The sequence below is a fragment of the Metarhizium album genome (assembly GCF_000804445.1).
Source record: "Metarhizium album ARSEF 1941 chromosome Unknown scaffold_21, whole genome shotgun sequence".
Lineage (NCBI taxonomy): Eukaryota > Fungi > Ascomycota > Sordariomycetes > Hypocreales > Clavicipitaceae > Metarhizium > Metarhizium album.
In genome coordinates this window covers 3,567-24,420 of record NW_024467595.1, presented here as the reverse complement: position 1 = coordinate 24,420, position 20,854 = coordinate 3,567, and the positions used below count along the sequence as shown (strand labels likewise).

Genomic DNA, 20,854 nt, shown 5'->3' with positions numbered 1-20,854 from the left:
TTGATGGATTGGAGCGGTGACGGTGATGTCGTTCGCGGTGGCTGTTGACCGGAAATTTAAGCCGTCCTGGTTGGTGATGTTTTCAAGGTGGGTCTGGAGTCACATGTGGCTTTTCTTTGGAAGGAAGGACGGCGTCTGCGAGCTGATTCTACCATTTACCGATTTGTACCTAGGTCCTACTCAATGCTCTTTTTATTCATGCGACTCCTTGAGCCTGGCATCTAATTAGATTATGGCCCTCTTGAAGAATACGGAGAGCGCGGGCTACCGATTGCTTATGCCTTAATAATAAGGGAACTTGATGTACCGCTACCAAAGACGGATTCCGTTGGACGACAACCTGATACATTCGTCACATTATGAGCGTTATGCCACAGGAGATGTAGGGTATGCAAGAAGAGAGAAGACGAGACACATGCCGTCCTATCCTCGAAACTGGGTCGAAGCTTCGCAACAATACCTGCCGTAAGTAGTTGAGGGACTCAAAAACGAAGCAGCTCTGTTCTGCTCCGTCCACCAAATTGCTATATGATGTTGTGCAGTCTGGATCAGCGTATGTGGCAGCGTTGAGTACCAACACCATCGCCCGCCCTTTTCCTCCCTCCAGCTCCTATCTACCCGGGTAAATTGGTCACTCTGCCAACTACATCATCGCCTTTCATCCCAACTACATCATCGCCTTTCATCCACTCGATGAATCTCGCGCCCTTCCAAACTCTCTGCAAAATTCTCTAATCACCTTTTCCTTTCTTAAATTGTATTCGTATCCGCGCTCGCCATGTTTGTTGTGTGCTGAGGCTCGAAGCTATACCTTCTACTATTTCAGCGTGGAGCCTGAAATGCGAGCTCTAATCTATGAACAGCCAGCAATTCCCATCCCAGATAAGCTGCTACGATTTTCTTCAGGCTGGGACGACTGGTTCTTTTTTCTCCGCGTATACAGCGAAGCTCGGAAGGTTTGGCGTGATATAGACCCTGATCAAGAGGAGCGGGAAACTGATAGTTTCCCTGAGCCCCCACCACCGACGATGGAGAAAAGCCTACTTGCTGAGGAAAAGAAATACGACGAAACGCAGACTTTGGCCTCCGTACGGAGCACTCGACCAGCTATACCGTTGTCACACTTGCGAGTTCATCGACTGCCCGCGACGGGGTTCATCATCCTCAAGATGGCTCGCAATGCCTCTATGACGTTTCGTACCTGACCTCTCGATATGCTTCGCCCGAGCTCAGCCATCCGTCAACCAGGCTCTCGGCCTTGCCCCACGGAAGAACCAGCATCACCTCGCCGAAATAATTCACGTCACCAACCTGCTCAAACCCCAGCTTCTCGAACAATCTCCTGCTGCCAGTATTTCCTTCCTGAATCTTGACCATTAATCCAACCATTTCAACCCCTTGTCCAAGGGTTAGACCGCATGCGTACTCCTTCAGTATGGGTTCCATGTTTTTCCGCAAATACATCAGCAAGGCTCGCACTGAGGCGCTTCCGAACCCTTGCCCGCGATGCTCCTTGTTTGCAATCATGACATCGATTTCCCCCCTCAAGGCAACCTTGGCCCTGCGGTCCTGTGACGTTTCCTCGGGCTCATCATCTTGGTAAATAAAGAAGTTAATGTCCCCAATCATGCGGTCACCTGCGTCCACCACTTTCGCCTCGACTGAGGGCCACGTCCGGGCTGCAGCAGGCAGTGCCTGACAGATTATGAATGTGAGCTTTTCGTGGGCAGACCGCCACGATTGCTGGTTCTCGTATTCCTCCTCCAAAGTCAGTGGCTCGGACGCTGTCGCTTCTTGAACTGCCTGCCACCCGAGTTAGATCGCAATGCATGTCGCAGATGCGGTTGTGGCTGGTTAAATACCGGATCTGCCATCCAACTGTGGTATTTCCCGACGTGATGCGCTTCATACGGCACCAACACCACCTTGTTCGTACTGATGCCTAGGCCGTGTCAATCGCTGCAATGCGACGTCATCAGCTTGCTCAACTTGCCTGTGCCGTGATTGACTCTCATTTTCGCAATTGACGCTGTCTGCCCGGATGCGCACGGCCTAAGCCGAAGCGACACAAATTTTTGCAAAGTTGAGTTCGTCAAAGTGGGCAGCTTTTGGGGCCACGTCTACGTCAACAATGGAACCACGGCGTGTTTCCGTAGGGGTTTCGCCATTTAACGCTGCGGTATTCTATTTTGCACCCTATGATCGGTTCTCGTGACAGAAGTTTTCTTACAAAGCTTTGCGGACAGGTCGCTGAATGCGCTCCGTACACAAACAAAAATTACCGACGCTTCAACTTCGCAGCATGCATTTCCGTCAGCATTTTTGTCGCAGCCTCTTCTCCAATTCGAGCCTCCATAGCCAGGAGCTCCGCAACTTGATTCATCCTGTTTTTTGTTTTGTCATAGAACGCCAATCTCAGTTGCTCCATGACCTCGGCGTCGGAGTCATTTGAATTCGGTGTTGGGGGGAAGATCGTGTCCCATTTCTTTAATCTGGCTGTTGGGTCCCCCGTCTTTGCTTCGGTGCCGTAGTCAGCGTCCTTGCCCTTGGACGCATATTTGAGAGTCCGTCTATCTTGCCTGACTGCGAGTTCATCTAATAGCAAGGATGCCTTGGTAGGCATGATTGGTTGCAGCAGGATGCCAGCGATACGTAATGCTTCCGCGCAATTGTAAATAACTAGATTGAGTAATATCCGAATCTGAGGGTCGGACTTCTTGACGAGATTCCATGGTTCAGTGTCGGAGACGTAACGATTTGTCTGCAACTTGTCAGTATTGTTCCAAAAAAAAAAAAAGGCTCGCCCACGTAGGTCAGACCTACCTCACGAAGGAGATCAAAAACTTCGCGAACAGCACCTGCAGTGTTGTACTTCTTCATTTCTTCGGAAAATGCTGGAGTGATCTTCTCCATATGCTCATCCAAGCTGACAAAGAGTTGGTGCGAAGCATGGTCAGATATTCCCTTGAACGCACCATTGCGGAAAGCCGTGACAGCCTCGAGAGTTGACCATTTCGAGGTCACCTTTGGTCGGGCAATCCTGTAAAAGAGGTTGCCAATATTCGCCTGAAGCTCCTTGGCATAAATTGATCCGATCAACTGATTTGAGTAGCTCATGTCCTTAGCAAGGCTTCCGTTTCGCATTAGAAAATACCGCAAAGGGTCAATATCCCAACGTTGCATGGCAAAGAAGGGGTTGACCACATTGCCAAGCGATTTCGACATTTTCCGGTTGGACATTGTCCAATGATTGTGGCATAGCAACTGCTTAGGAAGGGGCAAATCTAGGGCCATGAGGAGGGCTGGCCAGTAGACGGCATGAAATCGCAAGATATCCTTTCCGATGATCTGCACATCCGCGGGCCAGATTCCCATCTCATCAGGTGGAGAATGCCATTTCCTGCCATAGCCTGCCTGAGTGAGGTAATTGATCAAAGCATCGACCCAAACATATATTGTCTGAGTACGATCCTCGGGGTCTGGGATGCCCCAACTTAATCGAGCCGCAGGCCTCGTGATGCACAAATCTTCCAAATGATTTTCGACCCAGTTGCGAACCTCGTTCATCCGATATGTTGGCGTTATCCAATGTGGATTCTCGTCATAGAATTTCAGAAGAGCATCTCTGTATTTAGTCAAGGGGAAAAACCACGTTTCTTCCTTGATCCATTCAACCTCGCTTCCTGTTTCGTCACTCACCATAATCTTCTTCCCTGTTTGAGGTACAATGTCCGGCCGAACTAGGTCCTCTGGATAGAAGCACTCATCGCTGACAGCGTACCACCCTTCATGCGTCCCTTTGTACAGCCCCAAGTTTTCCGGTAGAGTGTGTTTCAGCTTGAGCCAGAATTCGCTGACTGCTTCTTTATGCTCCACCTGCGTCGTTCGTATGAAGGCATCGTAGGAGATATCGCCAGCGGCGGCCAGCTCCCGAAACTTGTTCGAGTTGCTGTCGCAAAATTCCTTGGGCGGTATTCCCTCTTTGGCAGCGGCTCGTTGGATTTTCATGCCGTGCTCGTCAGTTCCTGTCAGAAGAAAAGTTTTCTTGCCCTTGAGTTGCTGCCATCGCTTCAGCACGTCGGCGAGAACCATGGTGTAAAGATGCCCGATATGGGGCGCTGAAGTCCCCCAAAAGTAAGCATACAAGCTTAATCAATGCTCAAGCGAGACTCAAATGTCATCCATACCAGAGTTCACATAGAAAATTGGAGTTGTAATGTAATAGGGCTTGTCCCTCGTTGCAGTCGAAGAGCTGGCGGAGGTGTTCCATCGCGCTTGGGGGGTCCGCTGGGATCCAGAACTTCTGCTGCAGCTGCATTTGAGCGGTGTCAAGAACTTTGAATGGCCTTGGAGTGAGTGTCTGACGGTTCGGGGCGACAATCGTCGCATTTTTTTGTGATGCCTTGCCAATGTCTATCTGGAGAACACAACACAACCTGGTGGTAGAAGAGCAGAGACCAAAGGATATCTAGATACTGTGCGAACTGGGCCGGGCCGACAACGAACCACACAGTACGGAGCGCGGAGAACAGCAGGGTCTTATCCCGCATCCATTCTGCAACGCCATGATCGCGCTTTTGTTTCGCCGACCTAACAATATGCCTCTCCCGGACTCAGACACTCAGGTCAAAGCCTCCAGCGAAGGTAAGACGATACCAAGAAAGCTCAAAGATTCGACATGATTCTTACAGACTTGCACGTCCAGCTGCGGAGACCTTCGTCAGTCACTACTACCAGGCCTTGAACAGTCGATCGACGCTACTTCCCTTCTACATAAATTCCTCATCGCGGTACTCAATTGCTGCCGATATTTCTATCAACGGCTCCGTCCTTGCGGCACCTGCCGATTACACCAAGCTACTAGATGCGCAAGGGCAAGGCGTGCGCTACGAGATAGAATCTCTAGATGCGCACGTTATCAACCCTTCGTCACAGTACGGCGCACCTGAGCATATCCACGATAATAACCGAGTAGAAAAGAATGGTGGCCGAATGACTATTGTGGTCACGACAATGGGAAGAGTTCAATTCGGCAAGGGACGGGAAGCACCTCGGAAAATGTTCAACGAGACCTTCGTGCTAGTACCAAACTGGGATTCTATGGCCAGGAACCCTCCTCGAGGCATCAAACGTTGGCTCATCATGTCGCAAAACTTTCGCGCATTGTAAGCAAGTAAAATGGAGGTGCTCACGATTGAATGGCAAGGGAAATGACGAAGATCTCATATTTGTCCTGGCGCTGGCACTACCGGCTGTCATCTTGGATCAAAGAAGAAAATCACATCTTGTTCTTGCTATGGCGTTCGGTTAATTTGGGCTCTATTCGGAACTTGGGGAGTGGGGGTGCTATTACTTCTTTATTTAAATGAATTTCTATTCTCATTATTGTGCTTCATGTGAAGAGATTGTTAAGTCTAGTGATGGCATGCAGCCGTTCAAGCTGGGCGCCCAACGCTGACCAAATTACGGTGGAGCGTGCAAGAACAATACCTTTTCTCACACCATCCCCGCCAATTTTGACCATTCAAGGCCATCCACGCTACAACCATGCCGCCCAAGGCGAGAGTGGTGACAAAGGCGAGCAATCCGGAGTCCAAAGGTATTTCGGCTGGTTACGGAATATTGTTGCAGCTTGGACTGACGTAAAACTCCAAGCAGCTCCTGAACTAAACCCAGAAACACTGAACGATCGAACTTGTCAGCGCTACTACCAGACGAACCCCGTCCAAAGGCGATTTGAAGAAGCTGGCTTCCCGGGTTTAACTCCCGCGGAGAGAAAAGTTTTTATCTACTCAAATCTCATTCAACCAATCGCCGATCACAAGATCTCTTTGTCTAATAAGACAGAAAGAGATTACTGGAAACAAGTCACGAAAGACGGACTGCCCATTCGCCGCCTTCGACAGGGACACTGCTGGGGCAAGGACAAAACCGGCCGCGACATTGGCACATATCAGCTTGAGAATTTTGAAAGGCGCTCGGTAAAGCAAGCTCGGCTGGCGTCTCTGGACATTCTTCATCACCAGTTCCTTGCCAAACGACGTAAAGCAATCGCTAGGGGCAGAGACGTCTCGAACGAAGAATTGGATGAAGAAAAGACGAGACGGAAAGACATGGCTACCTTGAACAAAGATCTTTATGGGCATAGTGCGGGTTCTATGTCCAACAACCCAGAATGGGACGACGTAATCCCCATACCCTACAGTGAACCCGATGATGCCCTCGCCAAGATTGCCTACCCCGACGACTATGCGGAAGGTATGTACTTTACTTTCCTGAAGCCTGATGAAGCACTCCTGACGTGCCTAGCCACATCGTATCTTCGCGCTGTTATGGCTGCAGACGAGTGCTCCCCCAGATGTCTTCGCCTCACGGAACACGTCATTTCTATGAATCCTGCACACTACACCGTGTGGCTATATCGCTTCAAGATTATTCAGACATTGAATTTGCCCGTCCCTGAAGAGATCGAGTGGCTGAACCAGGTAGCCCTGGAGAACCTAAAGAACTATCAAATATGGCACCACCGCCAGCTTTTGCTAGACTACTACTTCCCAAGCATTGATGGAGATGAAGAAACGATCAAGAACTTGGCAAGGACTGAAACACAGTTTATTAACAGTATGCTTGAAGAAGACACGAAAAACTATCATGTCTGGTCCTTTAGGCAATATTTGGTGAGGAAACTTGGCATGTGGAACGTCGCTGAGCTGGCTGCGACACAAAATTTGATTGAAGACGATGTGCGAATTTTTCTAGTCTTCTCGAACAGTGTTGCCACACCGAATCTACCTGCCACTGCACATGACCCGAAAGTCCCTGGCTCCCTCATCGATAGAGAAATGGACTATGCAAAAGAAAAGATCGCTTTAGCGCCCCAAAACCAATCCAGCTGGAATTACCTCCGAGGAGTGCTTGCCAAGGGTGGCAGAGATCTGTCAGGTGTTCGTGAATTCTCGGAGCAGTTTATATCTAATTTGGGTGCTGATGGCGAGGATGTGAAAAGCTCTCATGCTTTGGATATACTGGTTGACATCTATCGCCAGGCTGGTAACATTAGCAAAGCCAGGCTCTGTCTGCAGAGGCTTTGGGAGAAATGGGATCCAGTACGCGAAGGATATTGGAAGTTTAGAGCGTCTGAACTGGGAGAGGCAATAGAGTAGTGGTGTTGGCATGAATGTGTTTGTTATTGAAGGCTCGCGAGACACATCTGCACTTGTCGAAGCTTAAACATGGGAGCACTTGCGAAGACTTTTTGCAATAATCATAAAAAAAGATTTTGGCAACTTGATGGGAAAATGCTTTACACAGATATCCTTCGTAAGCGCGGGGAGGCTGATCAAGTTCGGGCGTACCGTTCAGGAATTCTGGAGCTCACATGCAGCTCGTTGCCCGCGCGCCTGCCTACGAGCTCCAAGCTCGAAATCAGACAACACATGGACCCCACCAAGGTCGTCATCTGCCGTTCCCACCACCCTCCCGTCTCTCTTCAGCTTGTGCACTTCGCCACAACGGCCACGGAGCTGCCTTTCTAGCCTCGAGGCAACCCAAGATTGCCTCGCGTGGTAAAATTTGGGAAAGAAAGCGCAAATCGCTCTAGCATCGGCGAAACCTATCTTCCTGTGCACATCTTCTTGTCCCGAAAGCTCAGTGGAGTCGACGCTGACCCGTCGTCACACCCGCTGGCATAAGCCCGAGCTGCGAGCATGGCGGCAACCGCTAACATCAACCCGACACCGCAGTCGGTCACAAGCCTTATTTCCAAGCTGGGCGATGCCGATCCGGACTTTCGATTCATGTCCTTGAATGATCTCCTACACGTATTGAACATAGCCAAACCCGATTTTCTTCAACATGACTACAACACGGCAGCTCGAGCGGTTGAAAGCATTATCAAGACGCTCGATGATCAGAACGGTGAAGTGCAAAATATGGCTATTAAATGGTCTGCTTCAAACCACAACTCGTCTCAAAGGAAAAAGCCGTCCAGGTTCTAACAGTCCCTCGCAGTGTCGCGCCCCTTGTCGGCAAAGTCCCCATGGCTATTATTGCGCCCATGATCGACAAGCTATCTTCGATGGTACTGAAGAACTCGGTCGACAATGCCGTCACCTCACTCGCGCTGCGATCTGTGATAATAGCGCTTCCTCGCCCAGTTCCGGGAATCCCTACAACTCATGATGTTCAGCAATCATACGACGCCATTCGACGAGTTCTTATTCCTCGTCTCATCGGTCCGAATGCGGCCACACCAAGTCGACAAACGACCGACATATCGTTACCCGCTGTACCTGCCGGTATGCTGCAAGGAGATGATGCCAATGCTGAAACCGTTGACGTATTGATAGAAGTGGTACGGTGTTTTGGGCCACTTCTTGAACCTGTCGAGGTCGAAGCCATGCAACATGTGGTTATGCAGCTTCTTGAGAGCAGCAGACATTCTTCCGTCGTGAAGAAACGAGCGGTCGTTGCCATTTCTATGCTTGCTGTCTACTTAGCGGACGAGCACCTGCGGGACGTAATTCAAAGACTGGCATCTAGACTCTCTGACCCTGGCACCGGTCCTGTTTCACGACGTCTCTACATCTCCATTGTGTCGAGTATGGCCCGGTCCATCCCTGTTCGATTCGAAGCCCATATTCGGGACACTGCGCCACTGATGCTCAAAGAACTTTCTGAGGAAGAGCTTCAACATCACCTGGAGAAGCTCAATGACGGGGAAGACCTTGGCCTTGAATTCAATGAAGTCCGGGAAGCGGCCCTGGTATCGATTGAGGCGTTCCTGGCTTCCTGCCCCCAAGAAATGCGTCGATACACCGCCGAAGTCATTGCGGCCACACTTCGATACCTCAAGTACGATCCCAACTATGCAGTCAATGAGGAAGATGACGATGTCGACATGGATGACGATGAGGACCAACAAGACGACGATGATGAATATGACGCCGACGATGGATTTGAGGACGACGACGACGATGCCAGTTGGAAAGTCCGTCGCTGTGCCGCCAAAATTCTATACACCCTCATATCAACCCGTGGCAGCGGAGACCTGCTAGATAACGGCGTGTTGTATAGAGACGCTGCTCCTTCCCTAATTAGGCGTATCGATGAACGCGAAGAGAACGTTCGACTGGAGATTATTTCGGCCTTGGCACTTCTGATTCGGAAGACTGGTGAAGGCTTACATGTGGCCAATCTCTCCTCGGACGATTTTGATCCTCCCTTGGCCGTGGCGCCGGCGCCGCTTCACCGCAAGCGCCGGAGACAGAGCAGTGCCGGAACCGCAACGACAATCTCGCAGTTCATGGCGGGCTCCGGTCTCACTTCGCCAGTCCTTGAGAAGGTACCTGCCACCGGCCCTCGCGCAGACTTGGCACAACTTACACCTGGTATAGTGAAGGCATCCATCAAACAACTCAAGGGCAAAACTGTGCCCACAAAACAGTCTGTTATCAATCTTTTGGATGACATTGTGTTGGTGCAGCGGGGCGGCCTGGCTCTTTTTTTCCCAGATCTTATCGGTCCGGTCCTTGATGCTGCAAAGTCCACAGGGCATGGGGCCACAGCTTCATCTTTGGCCTCTGCTGGGGGTTCTGCATCGGCAACATTTAGTACACTTCGCATCGCAACTTTGAGATTGATTAGCGACATCTCGAAGACGCACTCATCGTCGATTCTCCAGCCTTATCTAACGATGATCGTTGCTGGAGTTGCTGCCGCAGTTCATGATCGGTTCTACAAGATTTCGAGCGAGGCCATCAAAACTGCCGAAGAACTTGTGAAAGCCATTACTCCACCGCGTTCCAAAAATTCAGGCTCCAGGTTCATGGCCGAATTGGAATCACTTTATGAAGTCCTTATGGACAAGGGTTCGGCAAACGATGCCGATGCCGAAGTCCGCCAAGGAGCCATTCACGCACTGGGGGTTTTGATCTCGAGGACTTCGGGCGATGGTTCCAGTCTTTTATCTGCAGACAGGCGGATGAAGGCTCTCAACGTATTGCGTGAGAGGCTTAAGAACGAAACCACTCGACTTGCTGCGGTGCGCGCTGTAGATAATGTGGCGGCATTCGCATCTAGCTCTGATGAACTTGAGAAAGGTTGGATTCAGGACGTTGCACTTGAACTCTCAGCCCAACTCCGCAAGGCAAATCGATCTTTGCGAGGCTCAAGTGTTAATGCTTTGAAACATCTCATCTTGTCGAATGCCTCCAAGGATCAGCTTGAGGAGGAGACGGTCAATGGCGTTGTTTCCGCATTAATGCCAGTCGTCACGAACAGCGACACCCATCTACTTGGACCTGCTCTGGTTATACTCGCCAGCCTAACACCATCACACTCCAACATTACCGTTTCCCAACAAATGGTTGCTGCCCTCTGCCAGCTCTTGAAGTCTCATTTTGCGGGAATCGCCCTGGACCAGCTCCTGGAGCTGATGGCCAGGATTGGTGAAAGCGGTGTTGGCCAGCCACTCATGCGCGGGCTACTCAAGGATGTTAGTATCTCCGGAGACCCGTCTGTAGTGGGCAAAGTTATCGGCACATTGCTTGTCACGGGGGACACTTCAGCGGGGGTCTCTGTTGATAGCTTCATCTCTGAGCTGGAGAATAGCTCTAAGAAGGGGGATGGCGCTCGTGTCAGCCTTGCCCTTGCTGTCCTGGGAGAGACTGGTATGCGGCTTGGGCCAGCATCACCAATGAAACCAGACTTGTTCTTGCGCCAGTTTCACTCAGAACCTGACAAAGTATCGCTTGCAGCCGCCATTGCACTTGGCCGCGCTGGATCAGGCAACGCCTCAGAGTTCCTGCCTGTCATTTTGGAAAAGATGCAAGCAGGAGGAAACACTCAGTATCTTCTGATCCAGTCTGTAAAGGAGATTCTTCAATCCATTACTGTCCAATCTGACATACAAGAATATGCCGTTCCTATTTGGAACCAACTACTTCAAGCCTCGGAAATCGCCGACAACAGAGTTGTCTGCGCTGAATGCGTAGGACGATTAGTGATAATCGACCCCGGCTCTTTTATGGCCAAGCTAAAGGTATTCCTTGAACTCTTGTCCGTTTGAGGCGAGGCTTTTTTCATCGCTAATCCGCTCTAGACGCTACTCAAGAACACATCATCAGGCATCCGGGGCATGGCTGTGCAGGCTGTCCGATACACTCTCCCTGAGAGCGAGGAAGCGTTTGATGCCGAGCTGAAGAACTACCTGATCGACATGCTTCTGGTGATGTTGCAAGATACGGACACAGAAATCCGAAGACTGGCCATGTCGACCCTCAACTCTGCGGCACACAACAAGCCAGATCTTATTCTGCCACGTCTTGGTGACCTCGTGCACTTTGTGCTGAGAGAATCCATAATTAAGCCTGAGCTTGTCAAGGAGGTCATGTTAGGCCCGTTTAAACACACCGTAGATGATGGCTTGGAAGTCCGAAAAGTATGGTCGATATGCCCTGCCCCTCTGTCACCCCCCCCCCTTTTTTTTTGTGGTTGGTCCCGCAGTCTGCTAATGATTTCGCAAATCAGAGCGCCTACGAAACCTTGTACGCCCTAATGGAGACCGTGTTTACGCGGATCAATAATGTCGACTTTTATGATCGCGTAATGGCTGGCCTGAAGGACGACAATGATATCCGACAGCTCTGCAACCTCATGGTGTCAAAGCTCATTGTCATAGATCCAGACGAGACAGCTCGGAGACTTGACTCGATTGCAGAAGCATATCGAGGAGTATTATCCGTCAAGCTCAAGGAGAACGCCGTTAAACAAGATGTGGAGAAGCAAGAAGAGGCAAACAAGAGTGTGTTGAGGGTCACGCTATTGCTCGGAGATAAGATGAAGGCCATGACTGGTAGTGCTGGCGCTGTTACTAGCAATGCTGGGGCAGCTGGTATTTGGACCTCATACTGGGAATGGGTCAACAAGGAATTTGACAAGCAGTTGAAGGGCCTGAGGGAGGAGACAAAGGAGCTCCAGTCCCAAATGATGTAATTGAGTACGCATTGCTCATTAAGAGGGAAAAAGCAGGGTGGATTGCTTTCGTAGGCCATACAGAGAAATGATGCATATATGCGTTTAGGCTCGTCCGCACATCTGAGCTTGCTTGATTCCAAGTTTAATATATGTGCAGTTGAAACTTGGGGGTCTTGTTGCCATCGACAGACACCACACTGGTACTGTTAATCTCGTCTCACCCGTTCTTTATCCTGTTCTATGATACTTGGGCTCCAGCTCACTCTTCCACCTCATCTACGTTAGTCTCAGGAGTATCTGTCTTTTCTGACTGTAAGTTTTGATGTGAAGTTTTTGCTCGAACATGCAATTTCCCTTATACCCTCCGCATCGGTGGTACCAAAACCTCCGGCCACTTTGGAAGTGACGAACCCGGACCCGATAATGAGCAGGGCAACATGACCAGCACCACAGACCAAGATAAGGAGAGGTTCCTGACGAAGAACCTGATAGAAGGAAGAGTAGGAAAAAGTACAGACGATTGCAAGACCACGTGCCCACACATAGCGGATGAGAGGGCCCCAGAACAGGGGATCTCCCAATGGCCGTTGCAACCATCTCGTTGATGTCTCGGGGTAGTTGATCCTAACCCCTGGATAGGGGAAATACCTGATGAAGTCCTTGCCACTGAGGAGAGACGACCCGGCACAGCCTCAACGTCGGCCACGACGTCCTCGTAGAAAAGGCCTTGCTTGTCCCTTTCCAAGGCAGTGGACTCTGAAACAAGCTCAGAAAGTATACAATCACCCAAGCTAGCTACATTAGCTACAAAGTACGGACTGGCCAGAAATCCGATATACGGCAGACTCAGCCCGACACTCTTCAAGCGATGACGAATAGAATAGTTGGCAAATACACAGCCTCCACGACACGCGAGGCTCTTGCAAGGTTGAGCTATTGTTGTCTGTAAGCCGTTCCACCAAGTGCCGGTCAGCGGCGATGTCAAATGCCATAAGCACATGGGGTGGCAGACCAGTACGAGAAGCGCTTCACAAAACTGCTCGGACCAAAGATGGTAGTGATTTCCGCCCTCAGTCAGATCTCGTGGCCCCGGAGTCTCATATATTAATCCGCTACGAGGCGAAAGGATCGCCACGGTGCAGGAATGCACGAGGTTGCAAGACAGCTTCCAAAGCCTGAGCAGATTGCGCTCGGCCTGAGATGTGCCTCCAAACCCAAGCTCAGACGACGAACTCCCCCCTGACTTGAGAGCCGAACGATGGCCGTCAGTGTCAGACGCACCTGAGCCGAGGAGCAAGTTGGCGTCGTGAGCCCTTTGCTCATTGAAAGCACTTACAGCGTCTTGCCAACGCCGGAGGAAGTCCTGGACTGCACAATTCAGCGGTGTGGCCTTTGCGAAGTGTGACCACTGACCCTTGGAGGCTGACGAGGTGGAAGCGGGCTCCATTGGAGTTGTGCCTGTGTAGAGGAAAAGTATGAAGTTGCCGGTCAGGCAAGCCCAAGTGTTGAGGATCTCAATAAAGGGTCAAGAGATATTGGAGGGAAGCCGCAGATGGCTGGAACCCTAGGATTCCAAGACATGGCTCCCCTGATATTGTCACATGTCATATCCAACGAGGCACTTCATAGATACCGAGACAAGAAGAGACATGCAAATCTTGCATGTAGGGGAGCTTGTATGTACCGAAATGATGGTACACGCGCTCACTGACTTGGTCTTTGCTGATGACTTTTGAGCTCGCAGATCGCCGGGAAATACTCAAGTTGAGTCCACGATGTTGGCGCAGGACTAGGCACAGGTAATGCATTACACTGCATTGGAACGCTTCAGCATCTATAGGTCCGACTCGCCAGATCACGTCCGCGGCAAGGTCAAGATCAGGTATCGAATGCATCCTACGATCTCCGGACAGATGCGCAACAATGAGTCGACTCCACTGGCATAGACGGCGGCGTGAAGGTTGACCAAGGTATATGGCGTGGCAAGGGCTCGATACAGGGCTCGAAATGGCTCGATTCTACTCAAAACTCATAGCTAGATTCGGGGCCACAAAGGTTATTGATTCATACCGACGGACCTGGGTCCCAACTCTCTACATATATACATGAGCGGTGTACCCTGATATCCTGAGGCATCCGCGGCGGTCGTTGTGCTTGCGAGCTCTGCCTTCCATCATGGCCTCGTGATCATATCGTGTAACTGTTGTTGGCCTCGGCTCAATGGCGTGAGCCGCAGGTCGTTCGCGTTGCAAATGACATGGGCCACCGAAGCGGTTCGGACTGTGAGGCATAATGATGGTTCCTGTCTTCTGCTGAGATTTCACAGCTAGCGAAAGTCATACAGTGCTGGCATGAGAGAAAGCCACGTCCTTTGAGCCAGAGTTGCCTTTGTTGAAGAAGAGTTGGCTCGCTAATGGACTGAGGAGCACGATTTGAACACGGGCAAGAACTACTTGTAGTGGCCACCGTTCAACTCCAGTATTCAGTGACGTTGGAATCCCATCGCCAAAGAGTTTGCTGTCCAGCTTGCCCATTTAGGTTGGCAACAAGGGGCTTGTTCCCTACGTGCGATTTTCTGCCTGACCCCCGTGCGTGGCCTCTCTTTGCACAGCCGCACTCTGTGCTACCGACAGTGGTATTCCAGCCCCCGGTTGGCTTTGCCTAAGACCTTGCGAAGGTTATAAGAAGGGCTGTGAAATCTAGATATTAGTGCTCTGGCTGTCCATGCCTGGGACAAACACGAGCTGCCACAGATCCCGATTCACGTTGGCCAAGAAGAGAGCTTATATAATAAACGTGTGCTGGTCGGAGATGTGCCGCTCGCCGGGGCCTGCTCGCGAGGCCAAAGTCGTTTCTATAGTCTGCCTGCGTTGAGAATCTTGACCAGGGTGCTGCGTGTAATGGATGTACGTTGGCAGTAGTATATTCTTGTGCGGACAAAGGTATTGTTGGGTACAAGTCCGACCCGGCTGCGCACATGTTTGTGACCGCATACGGAGCAGATGCATAGGCGAACCAACGACATGTAGTTGCTTTTTGCTTCATCTCTTCTACCGTCCTGCACAGCAGTAACCGTTTTCCCTGTATTTACTGACATCTCTTTGTCTGGCGAGTTTTTTTCAGCCCGTCGAGTGCATCTGGCCATGTTCGGTCACATAAACACAGAGAAGGATTGCAACAAGTGGTTTAGAAAGAGAAAAAGGCGCGGCATCCAATAGGGTAAGTCAACATATATAATCTCTGTCTGGAGAAGAAAGGAAGCGGCTACCTAGGTATGGCTCGCGGTCACGATGTTTACACGAACAAGTCACAGGTCATAGCACGTGCTATGGCCCAATCGGGCTAGTCCGTAACACTCTTCAAGATTTTGTCTCTAATAATTGTGGCCATTCCAACTCAGTTCCAGGTGAAACTGCCGAGGCGTTTCTGTTTAGGAGCGCGTTGACGCATGCTGAAATCGAGTCTGTTCTCGTGTCGCTGGCCTTTATGCTCGTCTTCTCTTGCTGGCCTTGTAAGTCTATTCTGCTCTGGTTGTCTGGCGATCAAGTCCCTGACTCACGTGTGTTCCGGCGCCTGCCCTACAATCATCTCTGCTCAATGCCGCATCGAATCATGGCAAGGAGTTGCGTCCAATCTGTCATCGCAATCACAGGGAGTTTCAATAGATCCTCCACGGTCAGCTTCTCGCTGAGGTGGCATTTGAAGAAATGACCAAGCACCCTCTGGATGTTGTTCAGTCTGATGCGTCTGAGTGACTATGGGATCCTGTTAGATCTCTCCCTCGTCAGCGGTGGCGTTGTGTTAGGTTCTGGACAGAGTCGGACCGAGAGATCGGAGTGCTGTCGGGACGAGCGCCTTTGACCACGAGGCGTCGGCCAGTCGGCCTCGCCGTCAACAGCCCGAGACGGACAGTACGAGCACGAGTCATCTTGGCACCATCACATGTTTCGGAAAACGCAGTGTATTGCCCATCTTATATAGACGATAGGCGCTTGCACTGCTCAATGGGTAACAGTCCGGCAAGATGGGAGCAGCATGGTCCACCGCTATTCCTGCACGATGCCTCGGTCTTTGATACACTTCCGTCTCTACATATTGGTAGGCCGCGCGCAAAGAGGTCAGCAAACTCGCATGCCGTACACCTCGTCTGACCATATACATGCACCTTGCAGCCTATACCATTCATGCTGTACTCACTTGGGTAAACGACGCGAACTTCACTCCCAGAGCATGTACAGTTTGTGTCTGTCTCAATCGACAAGCTTGCCAAGGTGCGTGGTCGGATTCGCAAGCCCATGTTTAGTTGCAAGGAACGTCGTCTTTCATGTAGTCTTATGACTGGTATGGCATGAACGGGCGAGACGGGATAACGTGAGTCTCTTGCTACTTCACATGAAACAGGACATTGCCAGCTACAACTGGGAAAAGACTCGACTCTCGTCGCCGTAGTTACAAGAGTTTATCCACCTCGGAAAGGGTGAATTTTCCAGAGACCGATTGGTGACCCTTCGGAATTCAGGCGACATTAGAGTTCAGCAGAAAACACTTGAGTGGTATACCCGCATCACATGGGACAAGAGAGCATCGACCCGGTCACTTTAGGGTCTCATCTTCCGGCGCGGGCTCAATGGTTCCTTGTCGGTAGGTTTTCACAGTCATTAGTAATAGTGCAAATGGTCGTTCGTGTGAAACTAGCCCGTCGTCTGCGGTATCCCAGCAGATCCGATGACATTTCTCATTCGTTGTGGTTACAGATGAGTCGATTCATCAGGGTCAGGACCCGAGCTTCTCTCCGTGTCCGTCGGGCCAATGCTAGTCTTCGAGGCCCATCGGTGAGGCGGGCCGCCTACGACCGTCGGCCACTAGATGTTTCCCTGGACGACCTTTGCCAGATACTCGAAGCAGACAGTTTCGATCAAGGATGCTTAGCACCCAAGCGATCTTAGTGGATCGCCATCATCGCGACGTCATGGCCAGGCACCCAGCAGCACAGGTCAAAGGCTGGTGGTGTGGAGCTTGCCGTCATGCGGACAGGGCCTGGCTGGGTGCGAGTGCGCCAGTTATTATTATCATGTGAAAATTCTCCAGGAGTCGACGTTTGATATCCAGCCCCACGACGACAATCACATGTTGGCGACAAGGCTGCAGGGAACAAGACGTGCAAAACTAAATTTAGCATTTATTACCATGTTCTAGAACACAACCATGAAGAGGAAACGGCCAAGCGGGTATTATACATTATGCGTGAGCGGATTGCGGGTGCCCAGACTCCGCGGTGCTTGCAAATCAGCACAAAAATCTGTCCGAGCTCCAAGCAGTTTACACTACGCTGGGGCTGCCATGTTTCTCTCGCTGGCGATAATGATTCCCAACATCAGCGTCCTCCTGTCGGCCCTCACGGCGAATGACCCAAACATTGAGTGTGGATGATGCCATCCAAAGGATAGCAGCCGTCAATGAAAAGGCAATGTCCGCCTTGAACTTGCCGCACTGCTGATCGAACGGCGACACGTCCATCCATTCAAAAACCCATTCGCACGGAAACCCAGAGAACTATCATGTATTCCGAATGTAAGCCGGGGATGCTTGAGGTCGGACGGGGATTTCGCAACTCACTTGGAAAAGCAAGCCAAAAGTTGCCCACCACACCAAGCTCAAGATGATGTCCAAGGGTAGCTGGATAAAGGCGTCGAGGTAAGGCAGTAGGAAGACGATGGCGACCAGCAATGATAGACAAGCAGCCACTTCGACGTATATAAAACGTCCAAGATCCCAGGTGCTAGCGTTTGACTGGTTGAGGAAGTAGCCCGTGATGCCCGCAACTATGGCTGCAGCGGCGACCTGCAGGACTCTGAGAGTACTGGCAACGATGCGAGGGAGCTCCATGATGACAAGTCCTGAAGAATTCTGTTCTTGATGCCACGGGAAGTCAACAGGCGGATAACCGAGGTGAGGATTGCAGAGAAGAGGAGACTGAGGTCAAGGGCTTTCCTCAAATATATACAGAGCCATCGACGCAATATGCTCACGGGCACTCGGCGAATCACAACTGTCGGTTATCGCGGTAGGAAAAGAGGACTTTTGCAGTCTCTCTTCAAGTATCCTTGTCAAGGGCAGCAGTAGAGAGACCTTGTCACTGGAGACAAGCACCGATGCGGCTCTTGCACAGCGCACGGGATGGGTTTTTGAAACGTGACCAAAAATAGCGGCAAGTCGTCGACGTCTGGATGAAAGCAACTTCCAACTCTCTGTCCCTGTGCGCAACGGATCAACATTGATATTGCCAGTCGGGATCGGAATAACCCCGATGCCTGCATCCCGTTGCAACCAGTAGTTTAACACCTGGTCGTTCAAAGGCCGCTCTGAGAAGTTTTATTGTCGCCATTTGCATGTGATTGCGTTTGACATGGTCGTGTACTTCATGCAAAGCATTGTGAGACCATCAGAAACTTTGAAATACAGCACATTTATGCTGTATTTCTACACGATGAGACAGACTAGTGGACGATTCAAGAAGGAGGTCAGCCAGGGGCTCGAGAATATAGCTGATTCGTGGCCAAGCCACAAAGGGGAACAGCATACGCGAAGTCGGCTATGGCCCATGCCAGGACGTCGATCAAATAGTTCTTGACTGGATTAAACAAGTACTCCGTAGCAGCGTCAGCAATTCATGTTGGAATGAGCCAGTAGTTACAAGTGGGTGATGCTGTTGAGGACTATACATGGGCTGAAAGTGTATTTGTACCGAGAGAATTCCCTAACCTGAGCGTTGTGGGTTAGGGAATTAGGGACTACTGAAACTGCACACCTTCCATTTTAACAGCTCGGCCGTACAGCACGGGCTTGCAAGAGGCCGTCGTCAAGTAAATAGAACAGCAAATACTGTCAAGGACTGGCCTTACAGGCGACTGCGTGTAAGCGTACTAGTATTAACTATAAACTTGGAGAGAGAAAAGGGGAAGACGAGGTTCCTCTTCTCACCTTTTCGTGCGGCTATATATATATAGGCCCTAACGTGCATCCGAAGAGTGTCCGACAAGGCACTAACATAGTGCCTTATGTATACTTAAGCTGTGAGCTTAAGTCTTTTTTATAAATACTGTAATGGACTCGAGCTGTAGGCTCGAGTGGGGACAAGGCACTGTGTCGGTGCCTTGTCGGATACTTTTCGGATGTACATTAGACCTACGTGTATATAATAGGTAGAAAAGAGGGGACAGGGAGCTTCCCCTTTCCCTCTTCTCTCTCCTTAAGTTTATAGTTAATAATGTGCTGCTCTATAATATTGTTAGCTCTCTATTTTTGTTATACTTACTACTCTAGCATAATATATTAAGTTTAAGGCTTTTTTTAATATATTAAATACTCTAGATAGCTATAGAGCTATATAACTAGTACTTCTTCTTTTTATATTAAACTTAGAAAACTCTTTAATAGAAAGAAAAACTCTACCTACTTTTATTTTTGCTTTTTAAGCTAGCTCTAGCTTTATACTAGCTAGAATCTACTTATCTTCTATATATATATAAGTATTACTAGCTTTACTAGCTATATTTTAGAGAGATATATAGTTCTTATAAATCTAGCCTGCCTCTAGCTTTATACTAAAACTATCTTGCTTCTACTTATATATTTACTTTATCTTCTAACTTTTAATTGCCTCTTCTCTCTAGAGATAAAGTTTATTTTAGTATAGTATATTGCTTATTGCTTTCTTAAAGGTAAGCTAAGCTAGCTTTATACTATTATATAACTATAAGTATAAATATTTAGTATTTAGCTATAATAGCTTATATATTTAAATTTACTTTACTTTTATTTTATATATAAATTACCTCTTAGCTTTATAGCTAGTAATAGCTAGTATAGCTACTATACTAAATTTAAGCTTTTATTAAATATAAAGCTAGCTAAACTTCTTTTAACTTTCTTCTCTTTTTTCTTTCTTTTTTAACTTCTTAACTTTAATATATACTAAATCTTATTAATATACTAGCTTTACTTACTATCTAGCTAAGCTTAAGCTAGTCTTTACTTAAATTCTAGCTAACTTCTTACTAGAACTATTTTTATTGCTTTTACTACTATTACTATTGCCTTTAAACTAAGTTAAAACTTATTATTTATATATATATACTTTATATCTACTTTATATTAAGCTTAACTCTAGGAAATTACTAATTATTATTAGTAGTTATTATTATATCTTCTTTTTAATTTACTAATATAAAGAAAGTTATAGTAAGTTTAAGCTAGTACTAGCTTATTCTTTACTTAATAGCTAACTACTATAAAGACTTCTAGTATTTTTAAGAGCAAAATAATAATTAAGTTTTAGTTCTAGAAAGTTGCTAGTAAGTCTATATATATCTTTATTTCTACCTTTATTTTAGCTTTAACTTTATATATAGCTTAGTTTCTTTTATAAAGTTATTTATATTTTATATATTACTTAAATCTTAGCTACTACTACTACTACTAGCTTAAAGCTAAATAAGCTTTAAGCTCATTTATACTAAGAAATTATTAAGTTAAAAATAGTATTATACTTTAACTATTATATTTATAATAATTATTATATCTCTATAAGTTACCTTAAAATCTTACTATCTCTAGCTTTAATTTAGCTATAGTATAATATAATATTTAAGACTTATTTTATTTTTCTATACCTTTAAAAGAAGCTAGAAGTAGTCTTTAAGATAATACTATTATATATTATAGTAAGTAGTTTACTTTACTTCTAGCTTAATATTACTAACTAGCTATCTTAGTTTACTTCTTAATTTTTTAAGAACTTTAAAGCCTTAAAGAAAGCTAATAATTATAAGGGAAAGAAGTAAGCTTAATTTAGCTTAATACTAGCTAAGAAATTAAA

The 20,854-nt window shown here is 48.4% G+C and overlaps 5 protein-coding genes across 5 annotated transcripts; 3 read left to right on the top strand and 2 right to left on the bottom strand.

The window, feature by feature from the left end:
• Positions 1 to 1,185: 1,185 nt before the first annotated feature.
• On the bottom strand, positions 1,186 to 4,092 carry MAM_06441 (methionyl-tRNA synthetase; the record flags this gene model as incomplete). Its single annotated transcript, XM_040825239.1, has 4 exons — positions 1,186 to 1,803; positions 1,912 to 1,993; positions 2,283 to 2,761; positions 2,824 to 4,092. The coding sequence occupies 4 exons, from the start codon at positions 4,090 to 4,092 to the stop codon at positions 1,186 to 1,188; spliced, it is 2,448 nt and encodes an 815-aa protein (XP_040676666.1).
• Positions 4,093 to 4,598: 506 nt separating this feature from the next.
• On the top strand, positions 4,599 to 5,169 carry MAM_06440 (Nuclear transport factor 2 domain containing protein; the record flags this gene model as incomplete). The annotated part of the gene is made up of 2 exons (XM_040825238.1): positions 4,599 to 4,644; positions 4,706 to 5,169. The coding sequence occupies 2 exons, from the start codon at positions 4,599 to 4,601 to the stop codon at positions 5,167 to 5,169; spliced, it is 510 nt and encodes a 169-aa protein (XP_040676665.1).
• Positions 5,170 to 5,547: 378 nt separating this feature from the next.
• MAM_06439 (Protein prenyltransferase) lies at positions 5,548 to 7,163 on the top strand (the record flags this gene model as incomplete). The annotated part of the gene is made up of 3 exons (XM_040825237.1): positions 5,548 to 5,599; positions 5,659 to 6,258; positions 6,310 to 7,163. The coding sequence occupies 3 exons, from the start codon at positions 5,548 to 5,550 to the stop codon at positions 7,161 to 7,163; spliced, it is 1,506 nt and encodes a 501-aa protein (XP_040676664.1).
• A 543-nt stretch (positions 7,164 to 7,706) lies between these two features.
• MAM_06438 (cullin binding protein CanA) lies at positions 7,707 to 11,994 on the top strand (the record flags this gene model as incomplete). The annotated part of the gene is made up of 4 exons (XM_040825236.1): positions 7,707 to 7,922; positions 7,976 to 11,041; positions 11,102 to 11,440; positions 11,530 to 11,994. 4 exons carry the CDS (start codon positions 7,707 to 7,709, stop codon positions 11,992 to 11,994), a joined length of 4,086 nt encoding a protein of 1,361 aa, XP_040676663.1.
• A 5,301-nt stretch (positions 11,995 to 17,295) lies between these two features.
• MAM_06437 (uncharacterized protein) lies at positions 17,296 to 17,862 on the bottom strand (the record flags this gene model as incomplete). Its single annotated transcript, XM_040825235.1, has 2 exons — positions 17,296 to 17,529; positions 17,593 to 17,862. The coding sequence occupies 2 exons, from the start codon at positions 17,860 to 17,862 to the stop codon at positions 17,296 to 17,298; spliced, it is 504 nt and encodes a 167-aa protein (XP_040676662.1).
• Between the last annotated feature and the right edge of the window lie 2,992 nt (positions 17,863 to 20,854).